The 18,848-nt window shown below is 38.4% G+C and overlaps 2 protein-coding genes across 2 annotated transcripts; both read right to left on the bottom strand.

Moving 5' to 3' along the window:
* Positions 1-627: 627 nt before the first annotated feature.
* On the bottom strand, positions 628-9,216 carry LOC104414380 (beta-glucosidase 18). The gene is made up of 12 exons (XM_039298817.1): positions 8,758-9,216; positions 5,136-5,202; positions 3,884-3,942; positions 3,542-3,617; positions 3,365-3,439; positions 3,087-3,174; positions 2,717-2,969; positions 2,237-2,352; positions 1,900-2,149; positions 1,491-1,593; positions 1,277-1,376; positions 628-1,042 (listed from the first exon to the last, which is right to left on the bottom strand). Exons 1-12 carry the CDS (start codon positions 8,914-8,916, stop codon positions 832-834), a joined length of 1,557 nt encoding a protein of 518 aa, XP_039154751.1. The 5' UTR covers positions 8,917-9,216; the 3' UTR covers positions 628-831.
* A 1,566-nt stretch (positions 9,217-10,782) lies between these two features.
* Positions 10,783-17,906, bottom strand: LOC104414378 (periodic tryptophan protein 1 homolog). Its single transcript, XM_010025455.3, has 16 exons — positions 17,543-17,906; positions 16,741-16,940; positions 14,832-14,911; positions 14,657-14,755; positions 14,427-14,550; positions 14,162-14,220; positions 14,004-14,078; positions 13,708-13,778; positions 13,501-13,597; positions 12,925-12,999; positions 12,185-12,283; positions 11,908-12,051; positions 11,780-11,809; positions 11,629-11,691; positions 11,447-11,524; positions 10,783-11,345 (listed from the first exon to the last, which is right to left on the bottom strand). The coding sequence occupies exons 1-16, from the start codon at positions 17,659-17,661 to the stop codon at positions 11,262-11,264; spliced, it is 1,497 nt and encodes a 498-aa protein (XP_010023757.2). The 5' UTR covers positions 17,662-17,906; the 3' UTR covers positions 10,783-11,261.
* Between the last annotated feature and the right edge of the window lie 942 nt (positions 17,907-18,848).

Raw genomic sequence — 18,848 nt, 5'->3', positions numbered from 1 at the left:
ATCTGACACTTTCAAATTGATTGGTCCAATTATGTCGATGCCTCATATAAATAAAGGTCATGATTCAAACATTTGATGTAATTCGTTTGGAGGAATATTGATTCTATCTCCACATATAGTTGGCCTGTTATATGAACCTTCCCATAACCACCATATCTAGAGTCTTGGGCATCACTTTTTTGCAAGGAATGTTTGGTAACTATGTACTGCAAATTTGGTTTACAAAGTAATGTGGCGCATTGGAAGTAAGTCCGCTATGTTTAAGCGCCTAACAATAACTTAAGACTTCATTTTGTAAACCATTTTCATATACTGATCCTAGTATCCCAAAAAATCAATCTTATTTATACAATTTCCCATTTTAGCTGCACTTTAGCTAACTGTGGAAGTTCTTTTGAAGGCATAGACGCAATAAATGCCCGGGAAAGACGGAGACAGCCGATAACTCATTTTCTGAGAACCCTAATGCAACGTCAGCCGTTATAATCTTCTCAATCATGCTGGACTAAGAGATGGTTATCTCCGAATAGTGAGTTATCATCGAACAATTACGCTAAGATCGGTCGACCCCTCTCAATTTCTTGCGCCAAATACCATCCAAAATTTATGTTCACGGCAATCAGAAGAGTAGAAATACAGCTTAGTTCCAGATTTTAGAAGTAAAAAATCCATTGTGTATACAAGCATTTGCTGTTCACTGTCTCAAATACAACCTGGGGCACTCAAAAAAATTAGGACCCCAACTTGACTTACCATGTGATCAAGTTAAGACAATATCGCAAGGATATTCTATTATTACACACATGATAATTGTTTCCAAGACACACGATGCTACATTTCGTAGGTGGATGTTTTCCGAATCGGTCGAGTATTATTGCCTTCAGAGAGGAACTCCTTGTACCACGTCGCTGACCATTTGGGTGTTCTCTTCAGTGTTTGGAAGTCCACATAATGCAGCCCAAATCGGACCAAATATCCATGGAGCCATTCGAAGTTGTCTAGTAGAGACCAGATGAAATATCCCCTCACATCGGCTCCTTTTCTGAAATAATTAAAATAAAAAATTTAGTTGCGAACAAAAAAATACTAATCACATAGACTCGGTATGGACGGATTTAATAGTATGAAAATCGGCATTCTGTATTAGTCAAACAAAGAAAGAAGAAGACGGCACAAATCTGGCAAATATTGGTGTACTTTTTTAATCATTGGGAAATTTTGGTGTTAATTGAGCAATAGTGCAGGCATTCAATACGGGACGAAAGGCCAAATATACCTCACAACTTCACTTAAGACGGCAAGATAGCCCTCATGGTACTCTATTCTCTTTGTGTCATTCAGCGAGTCATCGATTGGACCCGCAAATTGCGCGTACCCTGCAAAATAACAATCTTTCATTTTATTGATGGACTCAATTGATCATCTTGCTTGCTAAAACTTAGATATTGAAAAATGGGTCCAGTTTAGAGTTGTTTTAAATGACAAAATACCGTTTTCGGTGATGAACATGGGCGTGTTGTTGTATCTTTCTTTGACGTAGGTAACGATCCCTTCAATGCCCCTCGGAACGATGAAGAAATCCGACATTGCAGTCTGCAATGTGATCATCAACTATTAGTCCAAAACATATAATCTTGACGGCCAAATCAACTTAAAATCACGGCTAAGAAGCTGCTAAATAGACTCAAAGTGATATATCCTAAGCGGGTCCTGACGATGAAATTATATATCGTTAGCTGCTTCATTATATGTGGCTATAGTAAATGTAGTTGCTCGACAAGTTACCACAAATTAAGCCGACAATATCTCTCGGAACAATAGGAATAGCTTAACGACATCGTTAAATTTCGCAAAAATTCTATAAATGTATGTCCAGGCACATGTGCCGATGTCGCTTACCCGTTCGCCGATGTAAACTCCATCCTTTTCTCCGGTGACATACACGAACGCCTCCCCTAGAGAGTAAGGCGAAGTGCACGGAGAGAACATGCAGTCCTTCGCGTATTTAGTCGTGTAGTGATTTATTCCAATGAAATCCAACTTTGCGTCGAGTCTGTTCCGCTCTTCCGCCGAAAATGTCGGCAATCTCGAACCCACGATTTGACGCATCTCCGGCGGATAATCTCCATATACGAAAGGGTCTACAAACCTGTAATTGATAGGGAAAATTATAAGCAATTATAGAAGCAACAAAGATGGAGAGAACATGGATTTGAATAAGAGAGAATCTATGTACCATGCAAAATCGAAAGCTAAAGCTCGTTGGACAGCCAAACGATCGGCCGGAGTGTCGCTGTACGGCTCGTACCATGCAGCAGAAATCACTATACCAATCATTCCTCCTTGTTTTTCCTGATTATAATTTTTTGTTTAGGTTCACATATATGTTTGTGTATGTCGCCAAAAAAAAAAAAAATAAATTGATGTAAAAGATTTGTAATGAAGCTATGAAAGTATGAATTGAGCTTTTCGACCGAGATGTATGAGAACCTCAAGCGATGACAAACTTGGCATTGTGCTCATTCTCATGAATTTCGAAGTATGTAATAGATAAAGTGATGATTTCACTTTCACATCTGAACGAGGCAATTGGTTTATTTCTGTTCTTTTTTGTTCTTTTATGCCAGCTCTCTTGAACACAAGATGGTGATGGTAAAAATGGCAATGAAGCCAGTTAATGCATTGGAAAGAATCAATTCCTAGCTCTTTAATTTACCTGGTAATTCTTCCGGTAAATTTGAGCGGCCGTGGCATGGGACAACACCAGATTGTGGGTTGCAATGTAGGGTTCTAGAGCGGAGTCGCCGTAGGAGCAATTGCCGAATGGGTAGGAACACCGGCCGGGAGGGTAAGTCCCCACCACGTAACCATCATAGATGAACACGTTGGGCTCATTAAATGTGGTCCAATAAGTCACTCTATCTCCGAAAGCTTCGAAACAGACTTGTGCAAAGTAGCCAAAATCCAGCCTACAAACAATTAAAGAACACATAAAGTAAAATCCTGAGATTTTGACTGGATCGTCGTATTGATGAAGATCAGAAAGCATGGCGGCTAGAAAGGACGGCGGCGACAATTTTGCTTACTGTATTTCGGAACTCAACCACCCACCATACCGGTCTTCGAGCAGTTGAGGAATGTCGTAATGGTTCAACGTCACAAACGGCTTTATCCCTTGTCAAAAAGAACATATTACAAATACTCAGAATGGGTAATTCGTTTTCTTCCTAAAGTAATGACTGTATAATGCAAGGGAAAGAAGAACCAATGAACATTATTAAATTGATACACTGAAAAAACATTACTGAGAATATTGAACTATTACAATGTGAATGTCAAATCGATTTGTGAATTTTGCTTTTACCTTTGACCAAAAGGGCATCAATGAGATTGTTGTAGAACTCAATGCCTTCTGAATTGACCTCCCCGAATCTTCCCTCTGGAGTTATACAAAGCCAATATAAAAGTAAAAATATAGAACAATCATAGAAAAGCCGTGAAGATGCTAACTGAAGAAATGAAAGATAACGAAATTACATACTAGGAAGAACTCTAGACCAAGATATGGAAAACCTGTATGCATCCACCCCGAGATCACACATCAACTCTATATCTTCCTGTTGCACATTAATATATTCAGGAGATTAAAACTAACATCAACCTTTGGTAAGAGGAAATTAATCTTTCTGTGAGTACCCAAATTGTAATTAATCATACATGGGCACCCCTAATTATCAAACCTTTCTAGCTTTAAACTTCTAGAAAGCTGACTTAGAATTACAATCAGCCCAATTTAGTGTAACCGCTGGAAGATAAACAATCATCTTATGACATTTTGGGCTTTGGATGAGGCTGTAATGAGAGCATAGAGAAAGTCAAGTACCATAAAGAGATTATAGTGATTATCCGTCACGTCAGCATTGCTTCCATCTTCTATTTTGCCTGATCATCAAAGGCAAGTCCCTCAGGTATAGAAATACGAGGCTCTCTCTCGAAAAAAATTTCAAACTGAAACATGAAGTGAGGTAGTTTTATCAAAATAGATATAAAAATTTCTTGGTGAGCTGGAAGCATATTTTGACACTTAATTGCCACTTTAAGACCCCGCTTTAGAGCGTGTTTCATAAACCAAATTTGATACCTGATGTCATTACATCATCCAATCTTTCCTAACATATGAAACAAATTAATATTTTTAGGTGGCCACCGACGATCTCTTCGTATTAAACTATTGGTCAATCAATGATTGTTTAATGACAATTATAAAGAGGACTTTAGCAACAACCATAAAGTAAAATTATCATAAATAGACTATATAAAAAATGCAAAATTGATTACATACAATAATCTCAGTTTGTATCACCTGTTTCTGACCTACCTAAAAGACTGATGATCGATAGCAAGTCATTGTCATCCTATAAATAAAGGAACTCGAAAGATATACAACGTCATCCTACTTGTTTTATTTCTACAAGTTTCTTTATTGAGGTAAATTGGTCTATAACTGTTCTCAGTCATAGCCTATTCAAATTTTTGAAAAGAAAACTATATAGCAAAAAATTACGCCTATTTAGATATTACTTTAGCTAGCTTGTTAGCTTTTTTTATAACCATATAGTAGGATAAAATTAACTATTGTAGAAGTGAATTGACTATTAAATATACACAAAGTGGTCGTTTAAATTTCTAGCCGTGCTACAACTTCAATTTTATCACATTGGAGAAGCTTATCAATAGGACATCACTATTTTTCTTCTAAAGATATATGATAAAAAAATAATCGGTTGCATTCTTTCCTGTACAACTTCACAAACTTCTACCAATTAGACAATTTTTCCAAATACATTTAAGTTTCCCATAATTCGGTAGCATGGTAGGTATAACCCATCACTGTTTCAAAAATGATTAGAAAGAAATTTTTAGTTTTCTTGATTTAGACTAGACGGAGTCATTCGCATTTTAAATTGATATTGACCGAAAGAAATAAACAATTTACACATGTCCTTGTTTGATTGAGAAGGAAATATTGTTTATTTTCTTCTGTCGCTTTCATTACAGCCCATATATTCCTACTTATTTTGCCTATAAAATAAATAATAAATAAATAAAGAAGAAACAGAAAATAGAGTAAGGACCTGGTATGTGTGAGAAGACATCCCAATTGCTGAGACTTTTGTTCCCCTGCAGGTAGGCCCCTTCAATCTGGCAGAACATATAAAATATGAAATTATCTAGTATAAATTTGTCGAGGTGATTCACATATAATTCCACAAAAAAACCACCATAAATATTTATAAAGAAAAAAAAAGCCATTTTCGATTGCTGCTTGAAAGCAGTCCAAGAAAACGTGCCAGACAGTCGCGGACATAATTATATAATGGAGCTGTCTTGTGCATGAACAAGGCAATATGACATTTTCCAATCAGAATCGCTAGAAAATTGGCTGTCTCGGCTCCACCACCACTGCTTTTATTTTCATCCACCCTTCAACGTTGACCATGGCTTCTGCTCTCGGCTCTAATGGATTATTTCAAGACATATTAATTTATGTTTGCGGTACATGTGATTATTTATTTTATTTTCTTTAGACATATATATATAGATATATTACATGCAGACTCTGTTCAAAATTTAAACTTTATTGTTGACTTTTTTTCACATGGTATTTAGGTCACATTCTACCTCAGTTTTATTTTCGGGTGTTCGGCCACCCATGTGTCATTTTTAATTCCCCTTACACGGGATGTTCAATGTGTGTTTTTGTATATACATGCGGTCTCCTTTATCTATATGCTTAAATTCTAAGTTATATATTTGGTTCACACGGGCGATGATCAGCCATGCGAGCTCAGTGGCAGAACTTGGCCATCGCTGTGGCAGCTTTGCTGCAAAGCTCAACAATGGCCGCACAAAAAGAAGAAATAGAAAAGAGTGAAGAAAAGTTTAAGATAATATGACAAAGAAGAAGAAAAGAGGGCAAGAAAAAGACCCTTAGCAATGGAAAAGAAGAGAGGGAAGACAAACGTACAATTTTTCAGCTTTTTCACGTGGAGTGGAGCGAGCGACATGTCTGGTGGGATTAGCTCAAATGTACAATAAAATCACTGATTATTGTTTGGAGATCTATGCCCCACCAAATCACGTGAAAGAAAAATAATATTGCACTCCAATATATATTATTTTATTATCTGGAGGATCTTTTGTCAGTCACGAAGGGGATCTTCAACTAAAAATTTACAATGGCATTAGGTTTTCAGCAGCATACTTTACGCAACACTGCGGTAGACTAAAATTATTCTTATTGAATAGCAAGATGCTTATTCCACGTGAAAGCACCCGATTCCATTCTGACCTCGATAGGTGAACGAATCCACTCACAATAGTATAGCATTCAATCAAATGGGCATGAATCTAATACTAAAATTATTATGCGTGCAATAATGCGTGCAATAATTGTTTCCTGGTGTAAAATAACTAATAGGATCAAGATACTGGGCACATGCTATGATTGGGATAAAGATATAAGTCCATTAATTATGTTAAAGTACCTCAAGTGACTTTCACTTTCCTTTTTTTTTTGTCAAAGTACACGCGTAATTGACATGTGATTTGTAATGGCCTCCGTAATGTGCAGTTTCCTAATTCCCCGCTAAATAACTTGATGTTTTATTTGACTTTTTAACGAATTTATTCTTTCTAAACTCGTTTGGTTTTGTTACCCTAATAAATTTGACGGGCTAAAGACGAGAAAAAGAAAATAATAGAAAGCGCTCATAAACATTATTACTATTTTGTAGGTAGAAAAGTCTTGTAGGGTTTGGAAAGCGAAGCACAGCACATGATTCACACATTTTCCCATAATGCTTGCAAACATCCTATCATCGGAAATGATATATAAAATCAAACTTCTTAAAATATTAGATTCCATACTAATAATTGCCTATCTTCATTATTACCAATTGCCCCATGGTAAAATTTCAAGTAACCGGGTGATAATGAAATGCCCTATAAATAGATGGTGATCAGCAAGCAATGTTGAGGACAATTATGCAAGCTTGTCATCACAGCCAACGAAAGACTTTTTTCAGATTGATTCCAAGAGAAATGGATTAAATCCGGGATGACTAATACCAATTAACTTAGTGTGTCTCAATACGTGTTATACGCGGAAAACAAAAATCAACACTTATTTTTTAGCCTAAGTTTTAAAGTTAAACACAATGCACATGAAATTAATGAATTGAGACCCAAAAAACACGAGTCAAATCTCGAATGTACTTTGAATGCTACCATATGTTGACTAGAGAATGCGGAACTCTTGAAAAAGGCCAAATACTAAGCAAGAAGCATAACCTTTTTATCACTGCGACAAACCTAACACGGCCTTTCAAAAAAATGTGCTTTCATTGTTGACAACGACAAGACACCATGGAATTGATAATATGATGAAAGTGGACTGTATTGAGGGGTCGATCGGTTTTGTACTAACCATTACTAGCTATCAACGCGATAAGAGTCGGGTGGATTGACACATGGACGAAATAAGTTGAGAAAGGACGAGATACTGCAGCATGTTATTTTCCCGTGGCAGTGGTACAAAAGGCGGCCCATCTTTTTGTACGTTTGAAAGGCCAATTAAATCTGTTACAATTGTAAAAAGTTGCGTTTTCGTTTTTTGTTTTTGCCCCATGAAAAATGCTGCGCTAAAATTTTGTGGCTCGAATTTGTAGACCAAGTAGGAAAGGGACATGCTGCATATGAACAGAAAAATAATTCTTTGGATTTATTCTACTCAATCTACTGAGATTTTCGGAGATGCAATCGTGCGAGATTAGACTTGGGCACAAAAAGGGTCGAGTTGGAGGAAGATTCGAGGCTCTTGCAAGTTTATCAAATAAGGAACATGTTCGCGAGATGTGTCCAAATTGTTCGGGAGCGCAAGAGGTTCGACCAAACAAAAAGGACTCTTCTTGTCCTGTTTCCCTCGAGGGTAGATTTTTGGAGAGAGAAATGGGGAAAAAGTTAAACACTTTATGACATCAAGACCGGGGAGTTTCATTTTTTTTTTTTTTTACATATTCTATTAGACCGTAGTAACTTATTGGATTTCAAGATGATCACTTTCAGTTCAGTCAACTCTACTAGTCATGAAGGGAACTCATCAAGAATTTAATTTTTATATAAGGTTCAAATACTCTAGCATACTAGTTAGGTACGGCAACTTGCGATGCGTACTAGTCGCAAGTCCAATGAAGCATGCGACTGTGATAATTCCATGCAAATAACTTTTTCCATTCGTCATCTAGCTATTCAATTAAAGAGAAGAGTCTGACCAGAAAAAAATAAAATAAATAAAACCTCAATTTAGATAAAAGAAAAAAGAAAACTTGTCATTTATGAATTCAGAAATGAGAACTATCAAACCTAGGGGACACTCTCGTAAATTAAACAATCGAAAAAATATATGTGAGGAAAAGGGTTTTTCTATTTTCTGTTCGATTCGAAAGGAGATTCGGCATGAGGTACAATGATTCGGACTGCCGACCCAAAAGGGACCATGTAAAAGAAAATGAGTGACGTGACTCTGACCAACTAAAGACACGAGAAAGGCCTGACGAAGAGCAAAAGCTGGACGACTAAAGAAAGAAGCTATCATCCCGCCCCACGAGCAAGAAGGCGAAGAATGCTTCAGAAACCCAAGTCAATCCTCCAAGTCGAATGACCATCTAGAGAGAGAGAGAGAGAGAGAGAGAGAACCTGGAAAGAGGAAGTGGCGGTGCCAAACAGGAAGGAGGGAGGGAATTGGCCTCTGTGGACGGTGGTTCTTGAGCTTGCGAGCGGCAAGGAGAGACCATGAATCAACAGCAGACGAAGAAGAAGAAGAAGAAGAAGAGCAGAACAAGCTCCTGATCTCATCCTCTCTCTCTCTCTCTCTCTCTCTCTCTCTCGTGGCGCTCTTACTATGTTGATAAAGTGGGGAGGGCTTGGTGGACCTTTATATAGGCGACTGTCTAGGAAATAAACTGTCGGCGTCCCCCAAGTTGCGCTCCCAGCAATCCAACCGAATCAACCTATCACGATCCACGGTAATGAAATTCACGAACAGGGTCTAACTTCATTAGGTTCTCGAGGCAAAGTAGACGAAGAAGAAAAACTGGCAAATTTGAGTTAAAATGGCGTCGCTTTCAAAGCCACGACTTTTCGTCGCTTTCAGGGGGGCCGATCGCATTCGTGGAGTGGGCGCACCGGGCGAGTGCTCCTACGGTTTTGGGCAGATTAATAGAAAGGCGGTCACGACACCTCGCGTGCGGCCAAATCTAGGGCACGCATTAGATTAGCTCCGACATCATCACTGGTAAAAGATCAGATTAAAACTCTAGATTTACTGTTGATCCTGAACTTAGGAAGTAGGCGCGTGAAGCCATCCCCTCCCTTTCCCTTGTGTTCCTGCCCTATTTTCTTGACTTCTGAAATACGTATCCATCAAATTTGAAAATCAGGACCCATGGAATTGAGAGAGAGAGAGAGAGAGAGAGAGAGAGACTGGTAGTTTTTACTGGTAGTTTGAACTTGGAGATTTCATGTTACAGAAAACCTATGGCTGCGAAAACTTTTTGGACGGCGAGCTTTTATTATTTCTCTCTCTTTCTCTCTTTTTTTGCACGTTTTTGACCTTATTTAAGGATTTTTCAAGCAGGCAGGAAACGCCTTGTTGAAAATTTATCATAGTTCAGCCACCACCTGCTTAACTACTCCCCACGCGCCTCATGGTACATATCTCACCTACTAGTTTTAATTTTCGGATATTTCGATGAGCATAGAGTGATCAGCACTACTCCGAGTATGCCGGCAGAAAATCTCCAAAGCAGGCGATCAAATTTGGTTTCCGTCCACTCTAGAAAGGACACCCCGGTCACCGCGAGTCCAGTACTGTATTTGTGTTTTTTTTTTCACCTCGAAAGACTGCATGAGCTATTTGGCACGGCTATTCTGTTATCGGAAGCGTGCCTGCCCAGCACAAAGCTGGCTCTACTCTCCACGAACGGCATAAGCCCTGCCACGTTCCTTCCTCAATTTTTGAGTCCCATTCCTCAAACTAAACAGGTCGAGATCGAAACCCCATCACTAGGTCTCCATTCTTCATTTACAAGCACCATATCAAGGCGCTTCATGAGGAGGTTAGTTCCCGAACAACAGCCGGACCAAGTGAATTGCCGTTCTTGGAAATGCTAAATCACCTAACAAGTACATCATCGTATCATCAGATCTTATGCTTCAGTTAGTTACTGAAGTAATCCTAATCTTCCTTCCTACCGAGCAACATCATCAAAGTCACCTGCGATGGCCCTAGTGTTGGCGACCATCACCGGCAATAATCACTCCGTCAGCCTTCCCCAAAGAGATTCGCCTCGACCAAATGTAGCCAACGATTGCACCGCATTGACCGGTGAATTGGGTTTTATGAACAAACCAGCAGAAAGTAAAACTGAATCCTTCCCAGGTTCTATGCACAACACCGACATCCCTCCTGATCGCCCTAAAGCTTTTGACAATGGGGCAAATTTGGAGCCGGACTCGGAAATTAAGCTATCAAGTATCAACAGAACGGCCTGATGATCTTATTTCAAGACCACCATACTTGGGATTTTGTGTCCTAATCGGGTTCAACACCTAACCACGAGCATTTGCATAATGAGAGAAATCCACCTCCTCCACCCCTAACCAAAGAAAAAAATAGCTTGGGGCTCCCCTGCAATTTCCATATTAGTGCCTTGATTATGATTAATTACAAGAGCTTGTAGTAATACAGATAACAGGAAGCAAGAATACTGTCCCTCTCAAAATAAGTGTATTTAACATGATTTTTGCTCTCCTATATACACAGATTTTAAAGTCGATGCTCTTAACTACTGGTTGATCAAGATTCTGAGTCAAAAAGACACCATTGCATTAGCTTCATTTACCATGTTCAACACTTTTCCCTGGGACCTTTTCCTTGTGATGCTCTTGCATACTTGCAGTAACCTCACGCCAAAGCCCCCACCTCCCCAAGAAAAAGAAAAAACACTTTCTTTTTTCCTTCTCAACACCCAAAAATAATACGAAGACACTTAAAATGCTAAATAACAAGCTGCTAAAAGAACATGACTCGACTTGCAGAACTACCCCTGACTTCAGGCATTTCAATGCGCTCTAAGAACTAAGCAAGGCCGACATTGAGAAGATCTAAGATATTTTTAACATGTTCTCACTTGGCAGCATCAAGAACCAGGTTCTGCTGTTTTCGGCTTGCCATGTTTTCCAAATCGTCGGGATACAGCTGCATCAGATGATGTATCCCATACCTACAGGTTCCCAGCCACATAGGAATCATTAATAAACCATCAAAGGAAAATTGCAAGGAGGTACAATGTTGAATGAGGAAATGGGGAAGATTTCCACTTACTTCAAGTCTCCCCTTTGAACCTCCAATAGCAAGTAATAAGGGACTATCCTCCGAGAAGGAAACAGAAAAGACAGCACCCTAGAACAATGACAAAGCTCAGTATTCCAATTGTTTACTATTGTCAATTGGCATGTGCATAATGCTTCAGAACATTGATATGGGAATAGCATAGGGTTTCTTACAGCTTTTGGATTTCTTGAAGCAATACATGAAGGCTGGTTATTGGACAGATCCCAGAGTTTAACCTGCATTTGGTCAATGAACATACAAATATAAGTACCCTCCACCAGGAAAGATCAAGCCAACAACGTTGCATGAGTGACTAAAGGATACCATCTTATCTGTCGACCCTGTTGCGAGAAGCTGAAGTACATGCAGAAGCAGTAGTCATTAATTAGTTTTAGGAGTAAAGTTCAGAATGTGCACCAAAAAACAAAGGTGAAGGAATGTCGGGTTTGTACATTCGGTGCTGCAGGATTGTATGAGATTGTGCTGACAGCTTTTTCATGCGCATGAAGAGTAAAACTTGGCAGTGACTGGGAGGCAGAATTAGATATAGCGGCTCGTACATCAAATCCTCTAACGGTGCCATCTTCAAGGGACACCTGAAAAAGCCAATTGGTTTACAATTAAATATTCCTTAACCTTTCCACTGAATCCATAATCTTCATGTCCAAGGAGCATCCTTTCAGATGCCTTTTTAATTGGAAAAAGAAACCAATGAAAGTCATAACCCACCACAAAGAAGTGTTCAGAATGTGGATCCCACGCCAAGCTTTCGACATCTGCCGTCACAGACCATCTATATCCAGAATGTGAAGGTATTCTTCCATCCTTCTGCAATTTATAAATGACAAAAAACGCATCAAAATCTTGTAGACATACACTACACAATGTTATAAGCAGTATAGTAGAGTATGCAAAATCCTGTCAAGAGACACTACCATAGCTGTACAATCTACGGCATGAGCCAACAGGGATAAAGTCCTTACACTAAAGTTTGATGCCAATGCTCAAAAATATTCCTAACCACAAATTGAGCAATAAAGGGAATAAAGTCCATAAGACCCTAAATGAGATCTAAGTCAAATTTGATTTAAGAATAAACATTCAATAGTCTAATGGTGTGTTCATTTTGCGGAGAATGAGTGATTTGGAAAACATTTTCCAACAAATGATCGCTTATATCATTAAGAAAAATTAGTCAACGAAAAATATTTTCATCATCGATAACAATCTATGCCTAACTATTTTTGTGGGTGATGAAAATTTTTTCCATTCATTCATTTTTCTGAATGATATAAGTGATCATTTTTTGGAAAATGTTTCCCAAATCACCCACTTTCTATGAGATGAACACGCCCTAAGATATCAACTAATGATTGAGGTAGGGAAAAATACATGAAACTGATAGTATTAATAACAAAGATGCCACACTAGCAACTGATTGGGAGCCTCTAAATAGTACAATTCATTACCATGACTACCGAATGATCAAAAGATCCACTAAGAAGAACTTGTGGAGCATGATGATTCCATGCAACTGCTTGAACCTGTCCATGTTAAAGAAGAAAAGTCAAATCAAGATGGAATGCAAATTAGTTTACATACCCAAATCGCTATAAAAAGAACACACGGACAGACAAACAAAGGCTTCTCAAAATAATGCATTGCTCAAATGTCTCTCAATGAGCGATTGAACTCACTCCAAGATTATATGCACATACTTGAGTGCGTTCAAGCTTTGTTTAATGTATCAATCACAACGTCACACAACTTCTAAGATACAAGAAGGAACTTCCCATCTTCTGATTTTATAACTACATCCAAAATCCTGAACACTTCAATATCAGGTTGTAAGTAACATGCATATCTCTGCGTTCTTTCTATGAAAAACCACCATGTTATTACCCTCATCTATACCATGCAAAGGTCCTTTCCTGATAAACCAGAAGTTTAACTGCCAGAACAGACTGGATCTTAAGATGAGCAGAAGCTGCAGGTTCATCACACAAAAGAATCAAAACCATACATTAGATGAGATGATTTCTTGCCTTGTCGGTGTGGTGTTCCATGGTAATATTGCATTTTCCAGCTGCAACATCCCAAATTTTGACTTGCCTGTCAGCACTTGCACTGGCAAGTATATTCCTGTTAGAACATTTGCATATCAGTCAGGGTTATCATTACACATGGGGAATTGGAGGAAAAAAACTACAAAATTACCAGGACCAAGAGAATAAGTAACAGTTTTCAACAACCTGAACTCCTTGTTCCAAGCAAGGCCAAGCACTGAATCCGTGTGACTACCCTCCTTGTACTTAATCGATGCCTATAGATTTGAAGTGCCAAGGTTCATTAAGGGAACCAACAATATATGACAGGACTTGTCAAAAAGCTTATCTCAATAACATAGAGACATGCATGACACAATAACATAGAGACATGCATAAATCATGCTCTCTTCTATATTTTCATATTAGTCAGTGAAACCTTATTAAGATAAGGGTATGTGCACTGGCATTAAATGCTGGACATTCCAATAAAATTAGCTGACCTTCTTTCCTTTCTTCTTTTTCTTCTTCAACTCTTCTTGACCGCCTAATACAAGACATGGTTCTACAGCATCAATCTACAAAGAAATGGATGAAAAGTCAAACAGGCATCTTAAGCAAATCAAATGCAAAAAAAATTAGCGATCTATAGTTAACATACAATATCAAGATCCCAAATCTCAATGGCAGGCTCCATTGAGCCAACGGCAATAAAATTTCCTGTCATCATATAGCGTAATGTGAACAAAAATAAGTCAATAATACAGGGAACCAAAATATTTTCCAATCTTAAAACAATGAAGCAATTATCTTGATCAAAAGAACATACTGACGCAAGAACCTAGTCTATATTTAGGAACCTAAGATACATTTGAAACCTTAATGCACATTCTATTCGATCTTTCTTGAAAGGGCCAAAATCAAACCTTTGTCGCCACCTTTAATTGGACAGTCAAGCCATGCTGTGCAGAGGGGAAATTCTGAAATAACTACTTCATGGTGAACATACATATTTGATTCATCAGATAATGATGGCTCCAATAAATAGACCTGCTTTATGCAATGAATTGACCAATCAGTAGCGGTTTTTATGTGAACCCCAGTACAGCCTGGGAAAGTGCAGCAAAAAAATGCATTATCTAATGAATGTACACGCCTCAAGAAGATTGACTTCATCATCTGTACGTGCACAAACAATGAGAGAGTCCATTGGTTTAATAGACAGGTCCTCAATCTCTTCAGTGTCATCATCATCCTGAGGAAGACAAAATCATATTAATAACTACTAAAGTAGCCAGAATATCAAGGTTAACCAGATAGAGCACACTCACATCCTTATCCTTGAGGTAGGGATCCATGTCATTACTTGGGTAGTACAAGTCACCAAGTCCAGTGCTAAATAGCTTGACATCTGGCAGAAAACAGAAGGAAATCCATGTTCAACACATCATTAATGTTAAACAGTTGGATGGCAAAAGTCCCTAACGATTCATTCATCAAAAACCTTGTCAAAATCTATTAGGACTATCAACCAATAAAATGTAATGAGGTCACATTAGTGTACACTCTTTTCTAATTTCAAACAAACTTAAAGAACTGGAAAGGTATAAATCCATGTTACAAGACTTTCAGAACAGACTAGAACTGATGCCTTTTAAGTCAGATCTCCAAATTGTTTGGATATAAAAATGCACACAAAGGTCCTCCAATTAAATTTTTAATAAGTGAATCCAATTAATTCTGAGGCTGTCCCTGCAGTTTTTCAAAAGACAGGAGGAATTTTGGCACTTGGTTGGTTCTCATAATTAGTTTCTTACTCCCATAAGCCCATGTCCTGAAAACAAAGCAAGATGTGCATCTCTTTTATTGTTCCATGTTTAACAAGTTATGTATGGTCATATAACTAATAAAGTATTGGAAGCCAAGTCTTTACTCTCAGGAAAAATCCACTTTCCCTTTATTCCATCATCATATTACCACCACTCCAGAAGATATGGAAGCAAGCTTGGAACAGAACAGCTCTCAGCATTTCCAATCATTAAAATCAATCAATGGGACAGCCTCTTAGATGCAGCTTCAGGCAGAGGCCTGATTTCCTCCTGGTGTCCTCCTCTTTTACCCTTCCATTAACGGGTCATTAGCCAGTTTCATTCATAGTTTGCCTCCAGGTTTTAGCATGATCAGCAGATCAAAGGCACATTCAAAACCTTTTAAATCTAAATTTCTATATGATTGTCCATCCCTTCTCAACTATTCTACCATGCAAACCTTTAAAATGTAAATTTCTATTTGATTGTCCATCCCTTCTCAACTATTCTACCATGCACTAAATTTTACGTCCATGTAACTTTAGATGCTTCACTTCCAAGCTACCTAGCTAGTACCACAACTCACACACTATAGGTGAACCAGTGGAAAGACAATATAGAGCCAAGTTCTCACACAGTGTGCAGTCTTTCCAGGAAGAAGTTGTTGTAATCACCTCAAGATATTAAATGGAGAAGACCTCTCACTTGTGCTCATGATCTTGTAGCTATACAAGTATCCATTCACGGAGCTACAATTTCTAGCTTTGGAATTACAGATTATATTTTGTGAAAGATTACACTTTTCTGTAAAGGTAGCTTGACATAGGAGTAATAAGATGGATTGGCATAAAATTAGCATGTTTTCCTTCAAATATTCTTTAACAGCATCTTTTCTGTAGCTAGCAATTCAAAATAGGCTTGCCTAGAACAGTAGAATGCTAAAGCGTAGTCATTTCATTTCTACTTCTTTAGTTTTCTGTGGCCGTGTTCTTGAAACAAGCAACATGTTTTACTTGTCTATTAGCAAGCAGATTTGGCAGCATCCGTTGGCTTTATTAAGCGTGATAAGTGAAGAGCAGATTGTTGAGTTTAATTGACTCAAAAGGACTTTGACAGGGAAAGCTCTTCCTTCTTTGCTCTTAAAGTTGGCTTGGAAAGCACATCCAGTCCATGTTTGGATTTCTCATACTACAAAGACTCATGATATGTCCATTACTTGTTCTGTTAAATTTGGCTGGCTCTTGATACTGATTTTAAGAGGAAGACTGACATGCCATTAATGTGTATTAGGCAGGGCATTTGCATATGATCCATTCTGATGCTACTTTTTGGGTATCCAAGTAGGAATAGCCATCCAGCTTCCTTTGGATGAACTATGAAACTTACTTATAACAAGAAAACAAGACCAGAAGACCTACAGAAAGGAACATACCTTCATCTTCTTCATCGTAATTATCCATATCAAGCTCCCTCAAACCATCAGCTATATCCTCAAAACCAGATCCAGCTTTTGTCACCTTGGAAATTCTCCCGAGTGCATCAGCGGCAGATAATGCAGTGGAAACTTCATCAGCCTTTTCTGAAGCAACTGCATCCATGTTTTCATCATCCTCCTCACCATCACTATCTCCACTGCACGAAAACCAAGTGCAAGCTATAACAGCAGAATAAGTGCAATCATAGATTCTCTCTCGAAGATTTCATTAAAGCAAACAAAGTTATCCTTCTTGATAAGCTCCTTAAAATACAATGTACAGCAGCATCAAAACAGAAGGAGAGAAAATGCAAAGACAATCTATATCATCTCTCTCGCAGTAATTTTTCCCTCAATGCTCTTGGAAATGTATGCAGTTCTTAAATGCCCAAATAGACAGACCCTATTCTATATTAATTGACTAATGTAATATACAAAAACAGCTTTCTTGGGCACTCCTCGCCAATTCCCAACACTCCGATTCTAATGCACTTTTCTGGGTCACTGATTCAACTTCATTACGCCACAAACAACTGAGAATCAGTCCGCCTAAAAGGACATCATAGACCTAAACAGATAGTTCAAGAACTTAACCTGACACACATGGACCAAATTGTCGCATTAGTCATTAGCACCATCATGCATTCAGCTCACTAAAACCATACAAAGAGAGACCACCTCTTTAAACGCCATTGAGGTCGCTAGAAACGGAATGAATACGAGGCCGAACACGCTAAAAAGAGAGAGACTTCCTTTTTACCTTCTTTCCACAACTCCACTCTTCAAAATCTCTTCAATTTCCTCCTTGGAAGGCGGTTCGGCCACCTCGGGGACCGCCTTCGAAGCCCCTCTAGGGACCCAGGATATCGCCGCTATCATCCCTTCAAAAGACAAACGACCCCAATTCAATAACCAGATCACCTTCCTAAATCCCCTCCCCTCCAATACTTCGGCACCACCGGTAGATGAGAGTACAGTAACCAAACGGCGGTCAACAAGAAGAAGACGGGAATTCTGCCACTGACGAGCCTGATGTGGAGTTCAGAGAAGGAGGAGAAGCGCCGATGAGGCCAGGCTTTTGCTTCTCTTTGGACGCAATACGCCGCCGCCACGAGGGTTTTAGCTCGCGCGGCGGGCAAAGGTTGTAATAAACCGACCGGACATCGAACCGGTCTCTATGCCTGTTGTCGGCTCAACCGGATCGATGGAAACCGGTTCTGCAGTGACTCGCTGAAGGGAATAGGCAAGGCGTAGAGAGAAGCAGAGTTGCCCTGGGCAGGGGCGGAATTAGGGTTTTTTAGTTTAATAACCCTGACAAAAAAATTAAGATAAAATGAAAATTCAGCACTTCTATTGGTAGGCATGATTGAGTTTTATAAATCCTAATTAGCATTGTGGTTCAATTAAGTTAAAATTCTTGTGATGTTCACATATAAGGTGGAAACGCTTATGGATTTTGCAATTAAATTAACATGAAATCATCAAAAAATAAATGAGAAATGATGACACCAAGATGTCGATATGTATATTTATAGAGAGAATTAAGAGTAAATAATTCATTATAATTGAATGATCAAAATTGTACTCATTCACATGCTCAAGTGTTTTTATACCTAATTAAGCCTAAGAAAATATTTTAATGTTATATTATAATCTCATAGAAAATTCACTTAGAAAATTGAGAGAGAAAAAATCGACACTCATTCTTTTTGGTTCTACGTACGGCTGAGCCAAGTACGTCTTATATGTTCTTTCCTTTTCTTCTTTATCGTGGGGCTCAATCTTCTTCACCGTACAGCTCCTCGCTCTTTCTCAAGTAAACCCGCCAGCGGCTTATCATATCTAAAAGGACGAGAGGCAAAATAAAAACCATATCTTTTACTTTTTCTTTCTTTCCTCTCAGAACCTTTTCTTTTTACTCCATAAATAATAAGCCCAATCTTTTGTCATGAAGGATGCATTTGCAAATTTTTCTAATTCTCAATAGTAATTTTTGTTTAGAAATAATTTTTTTTCATGTTTGTTCTAAAAAAAAAAGATTTTTGTTTACTTCTTATTTCTAGTCT

The sequence above is a fragment of the Eucalyptus grandis genome, chromosome 8, assembly GCF_016545825.1.
Source record: "Eucalyptus grandis isolate ANBG69807.140 chromosome 8, ASM1654582v1, whole genome shotgun sequence".
Taxonomy (NCBI): domain Eukaryota; kingdom Viridiplantae; phylum Streptophyta; class Magnoliopsida; order Myrtales; family Myrtaceae; genus Eucalyptus; species Eucalyptus grandis.
Note: the sequence above shows the minus strand (reverse complement) of the source record. Positions and strands in the feature narration are given on the sequence as shown.

What these genes read in the sequence shown, in the direction of transcription:
- LOC104414378 (XM_010025455.3), bottom strand. Translation starts at nt 17,661, where the DNA reads ATGATAGCGGCGATATCCTGGGTCCCTAGAGGGGCTTCGAAGGCGGTC. An exon ending in AGTGGAGTTGTGGAAAGAAG is followed by an intron (nt 16,941 to 17,542) that starts GTAAAAAGGAAG and finishes GTTTTCGTGCAG; the next exon opens with TGGAGATAGTGATGGTGAGG. An exon ending in CAGGGTCGACAGATAAGATG is followed by an intron (nt 11,692 to 11,779) that starts GTATCCTTTAGT and finishes GACCAAATGCAG; the next exon opens with GTTAAACTCTGGGATCTGTC.
- LOC104414380 (XM_039298817.1), bottom strand. Translation starts at nt 8,916, where the DNA reads ATGAGATCAGGAGCTTGTTCTGCTCTTCTTCTTCTTCTTCTTCTTCGT. An exon ending in TGATGCCCTTTTGGTCAAAG is followed by an intron (nt 3,175 to 3,364) that starts GTAAAAGCAAAA and finishes CTTTTTGACAAG; the next exon opens with GGATAAAGCCGTTTGTGACG. An exon ending in TTAGCTTTCGATTTTGCATG is followed by an intron (nt 2,150 to 2,236) that starts GTACATAGATTC and finishes TATCAATTACAG; the next exon opens with GTTTGTAGACCCTTTCGTAT.